Source organism: Magnolia sinica, chromosome 9 (genome assembly GCF_029962835.1).
Source record: "Magnolia sinica isolate HGM2019 chromosome 9, MsV1, whole genome shotgun sequence".
Classification (NCBI taxonomy): Eukaryota; Viridiplantae; Streptophyta; class Magnoliopsida; order Magnoliales; family Magnoliaceae; genus Magnolia; species Magnolia sinica.
Window position 1 is genome coordinate 5,024,032 of NC_080581.1, and position 15,832 is coordinate 5,039,863.

At 42.1% G+C, this 15,832-nt stretch overlaps 1 protein-coding gene across 1 annotated transcript; it reads right to left on the reverse strand.

The window, feature by feature from the left end:
• Positions 1-382: 382 nt before the first annotated feature.
• Positions 383-1,804, reverse strand: LOC131256724 (rust resistance kinase Lr10-like). Its single transcript, XM_058257738.1, has one exon. It carries the CDS (start codon positions 1,773-1,775, stop codon positions 636-638), a length of 1,140 nt encoding a protein of 379 aa, XP_058113721.1. The 5' UTR covers positions 1,776-1,804; the 3' UTR covers positions 383-635.
• Between the last annotated feature and the right edge of the window lie 14,028 nt (positions 1,805-15,832).

Genomic DNA, 15,832 nt, shown 5'->3' on the forward strand with positions numbered 1-15,832 from the left:
AGCAAGTAGGTTAATCACTGCGCATGCGGAAAATGCAGAAGCAACCATTTCATAGTTGCTTGTATTGTCATCGGCTTCTATTTATTGGCTAAAATCACAATTCTCCCACAATGCTTGTGGATCCCAACATAACAGAATCACGTGTCAAGATCCGACTCTTCAATCAGTTTGGCTAACACCGGGTAGATCTTATTCCTCCAAATCCGGCCCGCTACAGTCTCACCTACCTTAAGAAGGTACTTCAGTCACTAGGTTGGGTTGCAGCAATGCTCAGAGAATATAGATACATGTGTTGGGCTCCACCAAATGAGTGGCCCAAATCCCAGACTCTTCTATCACTATCCTGGCGGTTGGAGAGTAACCCATTTTGAAGAGCAACGCATCTGGCTAACCTTTCATGCAACTGGTCATCACTTAAAAAATCTATTACAATCTAAGAACAATAAATCTCCCAAATTGGGATTCCAAGAAAGTAGAAAAAAACCCATTTCTATGAAACTATAAAAAAGTTATTACTGAGTCATCCGAGTTGTGACTTGACTCACGACCAAAAGACTCGGTAAAACCTTGGCTTGAACAGACTGGAGCCTTATGATTATTTTACTGCCCTTCAAATGAGCTAAGCCATTTCTATTTCATACTTCCTCAGGTTGTGGTATAATTGCAATCGATCTCTCAGTCGAATTTGTATCGCTTTCTGTCCACGCGGTGACAACCTCTTTGGAAGGCATCAGATGTTGGAACGGGTTTGGTGGAGCGATGATCTCCATTTCCCCTTCCAACATCTTCACCACACTGCTCATAGGAGGTCTAGTCTCCGGCTTAAACTGAACACACCACAAAGCAATCACAGCCATTCGCTTGGCTGTCAGTCTATCCTTCTCCTCGATCCCGTAAAGCTCCATTGCTCCCACCAAATCCCCATTTTCAAACTTATCCCACACCCACGTTGGAAACCACTTCTGGCTCTCCGTTGCCTTATCGTCGAAGTTCCGCCTTCTCCCGACAATCTCAAACAAGAACATCCCGAAACTGTACACATCACATTTATATGTGATTGGATAAGGGGCCCACATCTCCGGTGCTGCATAACCAGGTGTCCCCTTAAATCCGATATTCGTCAACTGCGATCGGTTCCAGCTACATATCTTCGACAAGCCAAAATCCGCTACCTTGGGAGTGAAATTCTCATCGAGAAGAACATTCTCGGGCTTAATGTCGTAATGAATTATCCTCGGTTTGCAACCCTCGTGAATGTACGCGATCCCCTTTGCCGTCCCTACGGCGATCTTATGCAACACGTCCAACCCGATTGGACGGTCCTTGTTGAACAATAACTTGTCGACCGATCCCTTCCCCATGTACTCATAAACAAGTGCTATCTTTGCAGCATCGAAGCAGAATCCATGGAGTTTGACTAGATTGATGTGGTGGGTCCTACCGATTGTTCCCACTTCCGCCATGAACTGCTCTTCTACTACTTCATTCAACCGCCCATTGAGGACCTTAACGGCGATTTGAACCCCGTTTGGGAATTCTCCTTTGTAGACTACCCCATAGCCGCCCGAGCCCAACCTTGTGGTGTAATTACGTGTGAAATTCGCGAGCTGGTGGCGTGAGAAGCGGATCAACTTCTCCCTTGCTATGCCATCGATGAATTCCTCCATCATGGCCATCTTGAGCTTCGAGTCTGGGATCACCTGCATGGCGACTTGCATTGGTGGCGCCGGAGTATTGTTAGGGATCCGTGCGTTGTAGTTTATCCATATCGACATCCCTGCCTGTCTCCACCTGATGACTATGAGCACCACTACTACCAGCGCCAGCAGACCGAGTAGAGAAAAAGCTCCAACATTCTGGAAGATCATGAGCACCATTACTACCAGCGCCACCAGACCGAGTATAGAAGCAACTGCAAAATTCGTGAGAAGGTCAGAAAACTAACGAATGGGGGCACGTTTGGATGTTCAGTTCAACTGAATCGCAATCCTGTCCAGGAGAGAGAGAGACAATTCCATTCAAGCCGGATCCAAATTTGGGGATCAAGACCGTCTATATTAAAGGCCACATCTTGGATTGGGGTTGCCTGAAAGTCAATAATTACCACATCTTGAAATGGTGTTATTGAACTCCCACAATTGGAATAGAGGATCTAAAAAATAGCCGCACAGTTGGCACTAGTTCTTGTGAGAACTTTTTGAGAACTCATAATAAGCTATGTTAGTCCAAAATCTGAATGGTCCACATGATGAAGCATCCCATGAAACCCACAGGGCTCAACATTTACATTGATCCAAAACCTTCGTGGGCCATGTCAAAAGAAAACAGTTTTCTCCTTTGATTTTCATATCACTTTTCTATGGCCAACCGGAGTTTTAGATCAGAGTGAAAATTAGTCCCTGGGGTTTTAATAGGATGTTTCATCACATGAACTGTTCGGATTAGAGTCCCATATCACGTGTGGAAAGGATCGCACGTGCGCACGTGCAAAGGTGAGCATGCGTACGAGTAACACCTAATCCACTCCCGTTTTCAAAACAGAAAAGGAAACATTGCGATCAAAACCTACCGTTCTGGGGAGAAGTAGAGAGGGAGGGCGGTCGTTGCAGAGAGAGAGAGAGAGAGAGAGAGAGAGAGAGAGAGAGAGAGAGAGATTGCAGAGAGGGAGGGCGGTCATTGCAGAAGGAGAGAGATTGCAGAGATGGAGGGCGGTCGTTGCAGACGGAGAGAGATTGCAGAGAGGGAGAGCGAGAGATTGAAGAGAGGGAGAGTGCATTTCTCCATCTTCCCCTCTTTTTAAAAATCCGACCGTTGAGCCTGTAAGTGGCTTATAAGGAAGTGACTTCTCACCCCCATCGCCCTGCAGTTTTTTGGTAGATTTGCCTGTAAGTGACTGACAGGTGAGTTTTCTCTTCCAAACACCACCTGTAAGTGACTTCCCTATAAGTCACTTCCCACTTACCCAACTTACAGGCATCCAAACAGGCCCTAAAGGAGCTACTAACACTAAAAAAAAAAAAAAGAAAAAGCTTTCTCTAGAACAACAGAGAGCAAGAAAGAAAAAGCAAAAGCTCCATATCTTATATCATGGGGAGGAGAACAACACTAAGAAATGTGACATGAGAGTTGTAAATCAAGTTTTCAGAATCTCACTGATTGAGTATATGAACGCCTTGCTGACTTGTTTTCGTCCTGAATTCGTAAAGTCGGAGTTCCCAAGCACGGTCGATCCGGACATCTTCTCGCAATCCAATTCGAATGGATGGGCAGATACAATGGAGATTATGAAGAAGGAAAGAAGCTAATGAAGAGATGATTATGGCAAGTCATAGTCTTCTATGAAAGGGATGTTCAGGGTCAACCCTTGTGGCTGAAATGGCCAGAAGTTACAAACCGTCTTATCTCATGGGACTTTACCGTGGTTACCCTTATCTGAAAAAACCAATATGATATGGATATTCCAGCATATGAAGGCTGTTAATGGGCCGGGCTGGGACTAAAATTTTAGACCCATAGGTGGGCCGACTCGAGCTGTCTAGGAGGGCATGAGCTTGGTCCATCCTTACCCTACAAAAAATTGGGTGGTCCGGCTTGGGCTCGAGCGCGACCAGAGTTGGGCATGTATAATTATTACCAGTCAGGTTAAGCACTATTTCTTTTGGTGCGTTATGGCTAGAGTTAGGCATGTTTGGCCCGATCTGGTGGATCCGACCCGATTTGAACCAGACCGACGGCTTGGATTGGTGAGGATTGAGTTGAGCCATCCAGGTCTGAATGTTTTTTTGGAGCGAGTTCGGATCGTGGTCAATCCGATCTGGAGTAGATAAACCACGTGCATTCACGGTGGGCTCCATAGAGTTTACTCAGTATGATATATAGCCGCTGCCTGCTGTAGGTATGAGTCGTGCGAAGACGAGTTCTGATGCTCCTCGATCTCTGAGTTGTACGAACGGTTCAAAGGAGATCAGAGTTATATGGGCCCCACAGTGATGTATTTATTATATCTACCCCGTTCATATATTTTTAAAGATCATTATATAGTATTATCCAAAGAATGAATAATATCCAAAGATCATCTGGACCACACCACAGATAATAATCGCGATAATGGTCCACTTTATAGTTATGGATGGACGGTTTGGATATAACACATACCCTATGATCGGACCCAAATAACTTGCTAACGTCAATCAGCAATGCACTGTACACAACTGCACTTTCGTGTCGTGCACGTCACTCCGCTTTCGTGTACAGCACGTCACGGTCGTGGATTTTTTCCTGCGCAAGTGTGCTGGGTGGGGCCCACAGCAATATATGATAGAAATTTATTCAGTCCATCGGTTTTGAGAGCTCATTTTAAGGCGTGGGACAAAACATTAGGTGGATAGAAGATTCAAGTGGGTCACACCAGAAAAAAAAATTGGGAAAAGAAATTTCCACCGCTAAAACCTTCCTGACTCTTATCTTCAACTTGTTAGATTCAAATTCAGGATTTACTTCCGCGGCCTCCTAATAAATGTTTTGTATTCAGTTCAAGATCTTACCGACAGAGATGGAATTGGATGATTTGATAATCCTCCACTAATCTTGACAATCTTCAAAGAAAGATTTAGTTTGCTCCTCTAATGATCTAGCAACGTCAGGAAACTCGTCATTGGACGTGAGATCACCGGAGGGGAAGACTTTGATTGACATCTCTGGATGGAGTGAGTTGAATCAGTTTCATTTATAATGTTTCAGGCCTGGCCGGGTTAGGTCAGGACCTGACCAACTAAATTTTGGGCTTGGGCTGTGGGTCGGGTCTTAAGCGGGGCCGGTCAGACCCAGCTCATTGCCCCCCTGAGGTTAGAGAAGTGGGCCAAAATATATAGATAAAATCATCATATGACTTGTTCCGGTCCACAAGTCAGTCTTATATTATTGATTTAAATGTCATTCCTGAAATCTACTCTGTGTCAACGGCAACATCCTTGTCTTGAGCCGGTCCAGAAAGGGAAATTCCTTTTTGTTTATTACCCTGGAAACTTTTAGGATCCAGACATGCTTACGTTTAACTGAGTGCACCATAAGTTGTCTTCTACCTAGTCGATAACTTCCTACTAATCATGTATGTGTGACATCCACCCCATCCAATAGGTTGGCCCCACCATGAGGATCATCTTGTGCAAAAATCAGATCCCTCCACTGATTAGGTGGACCACAACATAGAAAATAATATATAGCAGATGATAAATAACAAAATAGGGGTGTGGCCTGCCTGATGAGGGGATGGGTTTAATTTGGCTACTTGAGTTCATCCAAGAATCAAACCAATAAGCCAACAATTATCTAACATGTGTTGGCTCAAGCCAGTAGCAAGTCGGAATTGTGCTGGGCTTAGGCCCAAAGCCCAGTTCAATAACAATGTAGGTCCACCGTATTATTTACGGTGCAATATTTTATTACATTTGGTGCAACCAAACACAAGGTTAGGTGGATTTGTATGACTTGCTTAGTCCTGGACTCTTAGGGGGGCTTCTGGATGGTAATTTACTCATGCCTCTAGCTCATCTTAGTTTTTACTCATTCAACGGGCATTTTCCGTAACTGACATATTTATTAGCTTCTAGTGCAGGAAATTATATTTCTTTTTCAGCATCACGTAAGTAATTATCCATTAACTTTATTCGACTCATCCTTAATATCCATGGTTTATCATATAAGGCCTATCATTAAAATAAATTATTTATCATGTTGTTGAGGGTTAAATATTGCATATTAGACCCCATTTGCTACCTGATTTTATGAGCATAATACTGTTTAACACTCAGCTTTAATTATTTGTGATGCAAAGTGTATTTAGGAGCATGGACTGAAAAAATGTACTAAAAGAATGGATTTAATGCTCACAAATCATCAAGGCAAGGAAAGGACTTCAGGGGACCAAGATCAAAGAATTTACGTGTCTGAAAAAATCAAGCCACTCACGTTAAACAGGTCTGAAAATCATCTGGAATGCAAGATCACAGGATTCTCACCATCCATTCAGCTCGAAACTTTATATTTGGCCTGATAACCATAAATTAACCATACACGTCGAATTTCATCCCTCGGATTCCTGTAAAAGTAGTCCAACGGACAAATCAGCCCATAAACTATTGATTTTAGGCACACTTGATTTCTTGATATGCTTCAAACTTGGGCTAGACCCATTAAATTAGCTGAAAGAATGGTTGAATGGATTGGATTTCTCATAACCATTACTGCGGACCCCACCTGAGTTGCGTGTGCATTGTGCACATGTGAACCAGATGTGCACGGCTAGTAAAAGACGGTCAAACCGCCTTGGACCCGTAATTCATTCAAAAAAGTCAATTGCCATTTTCTCTAGCGTCAAACAGGGGCGCCGTTTGATCATTAGTGGCCTCCATCATGGCCTATGCAAACGATCTGAGCTGTCCATAGTGTATAGGGGCTAGATCTGGTAAAAAAATTCTGACCTTTGTCAGCCATGCACACGCACTTGTCGGCCACAACAATCACAAAAAGCCTATTTTGCAACGATCAAACCAGTGCAGTGTGATTTACTTCCTTGGGCCGCATCAAAGGACAACCAAAATCAACTATCCCGCGCCTAAATCTCACCACGAGTACAATGGACGGAGTAGATCTCAATTTGGACGCTGATCAGGGGCCCACCAAGCAACGCAGTAAGGTTCAGCCCCGTTTTCACGTCCGGACGCTGTCCGAGTTTTGCGGGTTGTTGTAGCCCACCAAGAAAGTCCGATTGCAAAATCCGAACCGTTCATCGTGTAGGCCTGCCCAAAATGTCCCAGGGGATGTTGTCCTTTTGGAAAGAAAGCAAGGAAGAGAAGAGTTTGAACGCTGCCATTTTGGCTGCGTAAAAACTCTACGCAGGGGAGTGCGTAAACGCACTGACTTCTCTCCTTTCGCACCGACTCCTCTCCAGCCCGACCGACTTTGCTAAGCTTATAAAAGAGAGGAAGAGAAGGATGTGAGAGCATCAGCTGTGCCGTGGAGGCACCATCAGAGGGGCAGTAATCTACTTCCCTTTTCTTCTTAAGTTTTTTTTTTCTTTCCTGTGATGTTTGTTAAGAATCAGTTAATCATATCCATGGCCAGCTAAACCTCTTAGCTAGGGCTAAGAGGTGAAGCTGTAGTGTGACGGGTAGGTTCCTATTGCTTTGATTCATGCTTAGACTGAACTGATGTTGATTCGGGTTTGATTGTAAGGAATGCTTCTAGTTTTTAATGGTCTGTTGTGACTGAAATTATAATAGATCTGTGATGGTGTAACGCTCCGAATTTCAAGGGTCGGGTAAAGGCTCAACTCCTGAGATCCGTTGCACCACTTATGCAACACAGATAATGATGATTAAATATTGTCCATATTAGTACATTAAACATGAATGAGATTACACTAAATTGGCATATCATACTCAAGAGAGATAAATTAAGCAAGCGGAAGATTGTGATAGATATATAAAGTATATACGTGTTTCATAACCTCTAGAGTATGAGTATGTTACTGGGTTGAATATATACATGTTTTGTTCCAAAATATACAAAATGACAAAATGTGAATGTCCGACTAAATCATATAATCCCTGTAATTTCGACGATCAGTACATGGTCTACATAGACCCGCCTGATAGCTGTACATAGGAGAACTCCTCATCGTCATAAAAGTCTGGCTTAGCCTCGTAAGCCGTATCATTATCTGCAGCTAAAACAGAGTTTGGTTGGTGTTTTAAAACATCGACCCAGAGTGGGAGTGAGTGATCAACTCAGTGGTACTATAAGACAAAGGTTAATATGTTATCAATTCAGTCAAGTAGTAATAATAAAGTAATACAACAAACATTCCCTAACTACTCTAGTTAATGCAAGGATGATATGTGGTAATGATGCATGCCCTCACCTGCACTCCCTCAGCGACACCATCTCACGGTCGCACATGCTACTCCCACCGTGCTTCCATCGCCTAAGCACATGCAGCGCAGTGCATGATCGTGTTAGCCGAGTACTTGATTAGGCCTATTCATACAGCAGATTTGGGAAGCTAAGGTACCTCCCTTTATATCATTTACCCAAACAATGATCCATCTAGGGTTGTCAATCCTAGTCAATCACATATGATAGGTAGTTATAGGGTAACATCACCCCTAATTTAAAAGCAGTGGATAGGCAAGTTCATGAGTTTACACTCGAGGTCACTACGGGAGGCTCGTCACCATCCACGTAGGCCTATTTTATACACGAGGTCACTACGAGAGGCTCGTCACCTGATCGTAAGCCGACAGCTCGAATACAGTATCCCATACCACCGTATTTGACTCACGAGTTTGGGTTGCTCACTGGCCACTACAGGGAGTCTCGTCACCCTAGCGTAGGCCGACAGCTCGACCACTATGTCCCATACCACCATGTCCAGCTCATGAGTCTTAGCGGATCGTGATACCAAGGTTAAACGGCCTTTACATTGATAAACGGTACCTTAGGTTCAAGCAGTAGCATTCATACATGGTAAACATGCAATAGATCAATCGGGTTACTTGACAAGTTCGATTGGTACGAGCGCACACTAAATTAATCGACATGGAACACATATACACTCCTCGTGGCCTAACCACCGTCGATAATCACCGTACGACTCGGATTCATCGAACGTATCTGTTGTGGTAAGATTAGTTCGGCCACTCGATTGGAAACAGTTACCGATTGCCTAGACTTCGTATTAGTCCCAATCATACTCAGATATAATAGGCATTCATATGTGATAGTCAAAACAACATTTAACAACCAATTCAAATACAATTCTCATTTGAGCATTTTAACAACCATATTACACATGTTATCATACATATGCATTTCATCCATAAATCACGTAGTAACTGTTGAGACTCAAATATTGTCTTAGTTTTATGAACATGAATTCGCTTAATGTTCTATTTTACTCATGTATGTGTTGTAAGGTGAATTTAAGAGATTGAATTGAAAAAGAGTGCTAAAAAGCATGAATTTGATGCTTAAGAATCACCAAGGCAAGGGATGGATCTTAGGAGACCAAGATTGAAGAATTCACATGCCAAATATTCAAGAAAACTAAGTGAAGAATGAAGAAAATTGAAGATTTGAAGTGATATATCGAAAACATCGTAACTAAGATCATATGGCAGCAATCAAGTCAGACATAAATCATTGCTGACATTGAAAGCCTTGAAAACCATAACCTAAACATTTATAGTCTGCACCTTTCGTTAGTGTGCTCGTTACGAACTTGGTTTGTACACCACGTCTTTGTCTACGGCACAACAACTACCTAAACATTGAAATAGGTTAACTATTTCACCGGTTTCTCTATTTGGATTCCTAAAACAGATTAGGGTTAGGATTTCTTACCTAAAAATGGAGTTGAAACGAGTTGAGTAGCTAGACGTAAAGGCGATTCGATGAGTGGAGTTGTAGAACAGGAGTACTGTAGCAAACCTCAAAGGTTTCCCTTTAATCTCCACTCTTTTCTCCTCTTTTCTCTCTTCTCTCCCCTAGGGTTAGAGAAAATTTGTATGGAATGAGAGAGGGGTGGGTTTAGGGCATTATATAGGCCCAGAAGTGATGTCAATGGCTCTAGGGCCATGGTATACTTAGGTTATAGTTAAAAGGCGTCTGTTTCGGGCCAACGGAGCTCATCTGGAGGTCCATTGCTCACATACAGTCCATTGCTCATATGAAAATTTTTCTAATCCAAGGGTGTAGTTAGGTCAGAATCTGATGGTCTGAAACTTTAAATTTGGCCTGCAAGCGAACAGCCCAATTCACTTAAGTTGGAGTTCGTTTTCTAAAGATATTCGCGTTTCTCACATACTTCGCTCCAGGCTTAAGTTGTGCCTTTCTGGATACTATTTGGACTCGATTCCCGTGATAGTTGTTAAGCCCAGTAAGGTGTTCATAACCTTATAGTTTCGCAGTCATCGGACTTTCGACGTGTGGTCCAAGCCCGATACGGAGTTTCAATGTGCTCCCGAGAGCAATTTGGTTTTGAGATTGATCCTAGGTTTCTAGGTAATGTTGGGTTAGCGATTCTAATGGTTTTGGGTCTTACAGTTTATATAGAAAGTGGTTCGAGCTAATTCTCTGATTTATTTAGTTTAATACTTAATTAATTTTCGCCTAATTTCCACAGAATTTGATCCTTAGTGATTTCCACTTGAGGTGATACTCGGGTCTTTGTACGGATTTTTCCGAGACGTTAGAGATGGCTTTGAATATTTCTTTTTCATTATTTTGATTGTGAAGTCAGGAAGCCCTGTTGTTCACCATTGCCCCTTGGACATGATTGGATGATGGAATCCTTCCTAACATTCATACATCTCTTAGATTGGTTGTAGATTGGTTAAATTCTGTTTTTGCTTTGTCTCATGGGCATGGTTTTGTGATAGAATCAAGACTAATTTATATCTTTCTTATTTCTTAAAGACTGGATCAAAAGAAGTTTATAGTTGATTTTAATGAATTATCTTCCTACTGGATGAAGATAGGATTTTGATTCCAGTTGTGTTCTTGAATCGAATATAGATCTCCCTAATCCTTACAAGTGGATCCTTGGCACCCTAGTTTCTCACCTTTAGATTTTTCAAGTTTTAGTTAATAATTCACCATTACTCTCTTAAGTCTTTCTGATTTAAATTACATATTCGCCTAGTTCTAGTTCTAGTTACTTTCAGATTATGTATAAGGTTCAGTCCTTGTGGGATTCGACCTTAGTCTTACCAAGATTATTACTACATCGCAACCCTATACTTGGGGTGTGAACACATGTGTGGCTCACCTTCAATGTCCATCACTCATCATGTAGAGTCCATCTTTGATGTCGACCATCCATCATGTAGAGCCTACTTTTGATGTGGGCAATTCATCATTAGGGGCTTACCTTTGATGTGGACAATCAATGGGTCATCCATAAGATGTGGACTGCTTATCACGTGAGTCCTCTTTTAAACCATTCATCACATGGAGAGAGATAAGTAAAAAAAATAAGTTGAAAATTTAAAAACGAAAAAATAAAAACTTATAGGAAAAGTGACTTCCATCATATAAGTTACTCTTTGCCGTGCTTATCAAATTAACTTAACTTAAAAAGATAGTGTAGACACTGAAAATCGGTGCCCATGCTGATTCGCACGTTTGTGCATTTTTGGTGAGGGTGATTAGGCTGATTTCTGAATGTTGGAGTCGCCACTAGCTGAATAATCTCAGAATCCCGCGGTCAGCTAGAACCATGGAATACGTAAGGTTAGAGAAATCCAAATACTCTTCTACCTTAGGTTGACTCCTGGTCTGCGGGATTCCAGGTAAGGGATCCCAGTTACAAAGAGGGAAGGTGTTAGGCAACCTCTCTGCTCGTATGATTGTACGGTCTCTACTTAGTGTGGTATGGGAATCTCAAGGGATGAATGATGCAGTCAAGATAGGACTAGGCACATGTGGATTTCTAATGCGGCAAGATCCAAGATTTCGGTAAGGCACAGAGCATACGTCCAACAACATGTCTAGAAGGCGGATGTGATGATGCTTATGCAAAAAAGGTAATAAAAAGTAAACTAGATCACTAGGAATTTCTGATGTGACAGGATCCGATGTACGACAAGTCACAGAGCATACGTTCACTAGAGATCTAAAGAAGCAGGGGGGTTGAGAAGGGAATAGATGTCATGATGAATGCTTGCATGTAAAATGAATGGATCTTTGGCTTGATCTTGAGTAGGCTAAGACATGAACTGAGCCATGATCAATCTGGGATAGACTTGGGGATCAAGATGGTTTGAAGGTAGGGAGTCGGCTAAGGGGATAGCTGAAAAATCTGGACTTGGAGGCTTTAGAGCTCCTCCTCACTCTCACTCTCTTCCTCCCTCCCTCTCTCTATCTCTCTCACTTAGCTTTGAAAATGAGAAGTGGATGCTTGAAATGTGAAGAGGAGAGGGCTATTTATAGCCTTCTCCAATGGTCTTTCGATAATTTTTGGGTTTGAGGAGGGTAAATGCTGATGTGGCAGGTGGTGATTGGTTGGGGAGAGAGAGACGCGACATGTCGCACTCTCATTGGTTATTGGGATTGGTAGAATGGTAAATAAGCTTGAATAGGGGATAATTTTATGAGAAATTTGACTTTCGGACGTTGGGACAGCTGTCCTCAGAGGTTCACACGCGGGCTGAGAGCGGTGGCAGTCTGAGTACCTCCGGCAGTAGTCAAACTACTGCTCGAGCTGCACTCGGGCCGGGCTTGAGCATGTGGGCTTTGTTTGACGCATTGGTTTGTCCGATGGTCTCCTCTTGGGGTTTTTGCGGCTCAGATAGGTGGGCTTAGGTTTGGGTAAAGGGTTCTAGTCTGGATATATGGTACAGGAGGGGACTATATGTGGACCGAACGGTTTGGATTACGGTTTCTGGTTGCGGATTTTAAGGTTTCGAGCTAGGGTTTAAGTTTTAGGCTGGGATTAGGGTTTGGTTTAGAATATGATCATGGTCCCTGGATTGTCTTAGCCTTCTCAAGAAGTTAGCTTGGGTGGGGTGTCCACAGATGCTCCTCTTTGACCGAGGTTGTGGGCAACCAAAGGTCAAAGCGAGTGGACACCCCACCCTTCTGGTCAGAAAGGATAGTGACTCAAATCTATTGTTTACCATTGTATCATTGTCAGTTGACTGTTTGAAAAAAGATGACTTGCACATATCACGAGGGTTGAGGAAAACGTTGTGATTGTACCTTGCGCATTCGTCACGGCTTTACGGGTCACCAATCACAACCTTTTCTCGTCGGATTATCAATAGCATTAGAGGGTAAGTCTGAAAAGTAGGGCCTTTGCGCATTGGTGCGGCTTTACGAGGATTCCCGTATTGTTTAATTTGTCGTTCCTTTGCTACGTAATCACCCTATGAGTATTCGTTTTGTTTGATTGTCAAAGTGGTTAGCTACCTTGCGCATTGGTGCGGCCTTACGGGGAACTCACTATGCCGACTTGGACTCGATCAACTTTTGTGAATATCCCGGACTAGGTATGTGCAGGTAATTCTTTGTCGTGCAAGTAATTCTTTGCCGTGCAGTTTGCTGATTTTGAAACTTTGGTTACAATGTATTGTTGTCACTTTGAGTTTGATTTTTCTTCCCAAAGATAGATCCAATCATTTTTTACTAGCATTCGTACGATTGTCTAGATATAGAGATCGGGCCAATCGTACATGTATCATGTACGAATTCGATCATCCTCCGGGGAGACTGGAAGGGATCGAATATTTATTTAGCTGTTTGCACTGACTGCAACTGGAGAATATGGAAGATTTCTCAGTGTACTGCGTTAGATTACTGTCCTGGTGGGGTAAGACGCAATCTGCCTCCCTGAAATGAGCTGGAAAAACATACGGACAGCTTGGATATATATATATATATATATATATATATATATATATATATATATATATATATATATATATATATATAGGGAAAATTTCCGTTTGATTTCGCGGGTGGGCGTCGTCGTTCGGTTTTTATTTGCGAAAATTGACAGATGACCTCTACTAAGAAATTAATGGGACTTATGGTTTGAAAATATTTTTTTTGGATTTTTGAGAGATCCGTCCGATCTCATGGATGGTCATGATCGTCCAGTTTTTATTACAAGGAAAGTTAGATGGCCCCCACTAATAAATTAATGGGGCTTTTTATTTAATTTAATTTAATTTAATTTTTTTTTGGATTTTTTGAAAAGATCTGTCTGATCTCATGGATGGTTGAGATTGGCCGATTTTTATTAACTAATAGATGGCCTCCGCTAATAAATTAATGGGGCTTTTCACTACCATTCACTTGCATTTTTCCTCTTTTGTACTTTTCAACAATTGTTGAGATATTACTTTATTGAACTTCTCATTTTCTCATGAGAAATTGAACTTATCATGAGATTTTGAAAGAGAATCTTTGCTCTTTTTTTTTTTTAAAAAAAAATCTTTTTCCTTTTTTGTCTTTATGTGGAGTTATTACCAACGGATCAGAGAAGGATCCGGTTGGTCCAACTCATCATGGGGGACAGGTGCGCTGCCCCATGCACTTTAGGTCGGGGGCGGCAGTCCGACTGCCACCAACGGTAGTCCGATTACTGTCGGTCCGTTAAATGGTCCACTGGTCCGAGCCGTGCGTTGGTCCGGACGGTGGTCCTTCATCCTCTATTTGAAATGAGTTTCAGGACGTCCAGGGACTCCATTGTGGTCCCTGGAAGCTATCTTGGTGGAGTTTTCTTGATTTTTTGCTTGTATTTGCTCTTGTGAGAGACTCTCTCATTTTCAGGTGATTTGACCATCTATTTGAGGAATTTCGTTTGGATTTTGCTGGATCACCATTTTCTTTTGTTTGAGGGAACCATTGATGGGTTTGGATCTTCTCTTGGACTTTTGGGAGGACCACGATCAGGACCATTGATCTATTTTGAGTCGATCTTAATCATTGGATTTTGCTGGATTTTCTATTTTGGGCCAAATTGTTGGCTGGATTTTTTTTTTATCCTTTTTTTTTGTTAGAGTGGGGTGTGATAAGAAAGGGGCCCCACCTTTAAAAAAAATCCTCTTGTTTTGTTGTTGTTGTTGTTTTTTTTTTTTGAATGATCTGGACCGTTGGATGATGATTTGGGGTCCACTTGAGTGTTTTAATAGTGTAGGTTTTGATGATTGGTCATTTTTGTGGATGATGGATGGATGAGATTTTTCAAGTGGGCCCTATATCATGATCTTTGATGTGGCCAGATACATTTATTTGGGCATGTGGTATCAAAAATGAATTTATGAAGGCGGGCCTGAGTTATGGACATGTAGATATGGAGGGTGGTCCTTGAAAGTGGGCCTTGGAAGTGGGCTTTGACATGGGCCTTTAATTGGGCTTTGGTGAATGGGCCTTGAAACGGGCCTTGAAAGATGGGCTTTGTGAAGTGGGCCTCTTAAAAATGGGCTTTTTGAAAATGGGCCTTTAAAAATGGGCATTGGAATGGGCCTTTTGAAACGGGCCTTGAAAGATGGGCTTTGTGAAGTGGGCCTTTGAAAGTGGGCTTGGGCCTTATGGGCTTTTTGAAAATGGGCCTAGGCTGTTGACTTGTACTTTTAGACTGGAGCCTGCTGTCCTCGTGGTGAGAAGGATACTACCTATGAACCTTGTTTGTGCAGCATGCCTTGCCGTGGTAGGAATGAGGCTGGTCCCTCTCGCCAGTTGACCGATCCTTGTTATATTCCTCGCAGTGTTCGAGTTGTTGGTATCGCTACAAGTTTCATTGGCCAGAGATAAAGATATAATATCGTTATCGCAGATAATATCGCCGATAACCGGAATTGCAGGAAAAAAATGGGGAAACATGGAGAAAATGATGGAATTTTTCAGTGAAACTTCAGGACATACATGAATACATATTTACATATTCAAGAATTGAAAAATTGCAAAAAAAATACATTACATAATAAGTTTTCGTTTAATGTGACAAAAAAAGTACGCGATGCCATAAAAAATTGCTTTAATAACAACTAAAATGAGTTTATATATTACAGATGAAGTTGGCATATAATAATTAAGACATGTAAAAGTGAATGAACTCAAAGATGCCAAATCAAGGATGTATTGGATTATCCAATCAGTATGGTTTTTTGCATGATAGAGATGTACGTCACAAATCCACTCCTACCATCTGTTTTGAAAGGCCACAATAGGATAATGTTCTAAAAGTTAGGCAGATCCAAAAATCTGGTGGTGGGCCATACCACTGTTTTTAATGGTGGGCATTTAATAACCACTGTTTCCCTTAGTG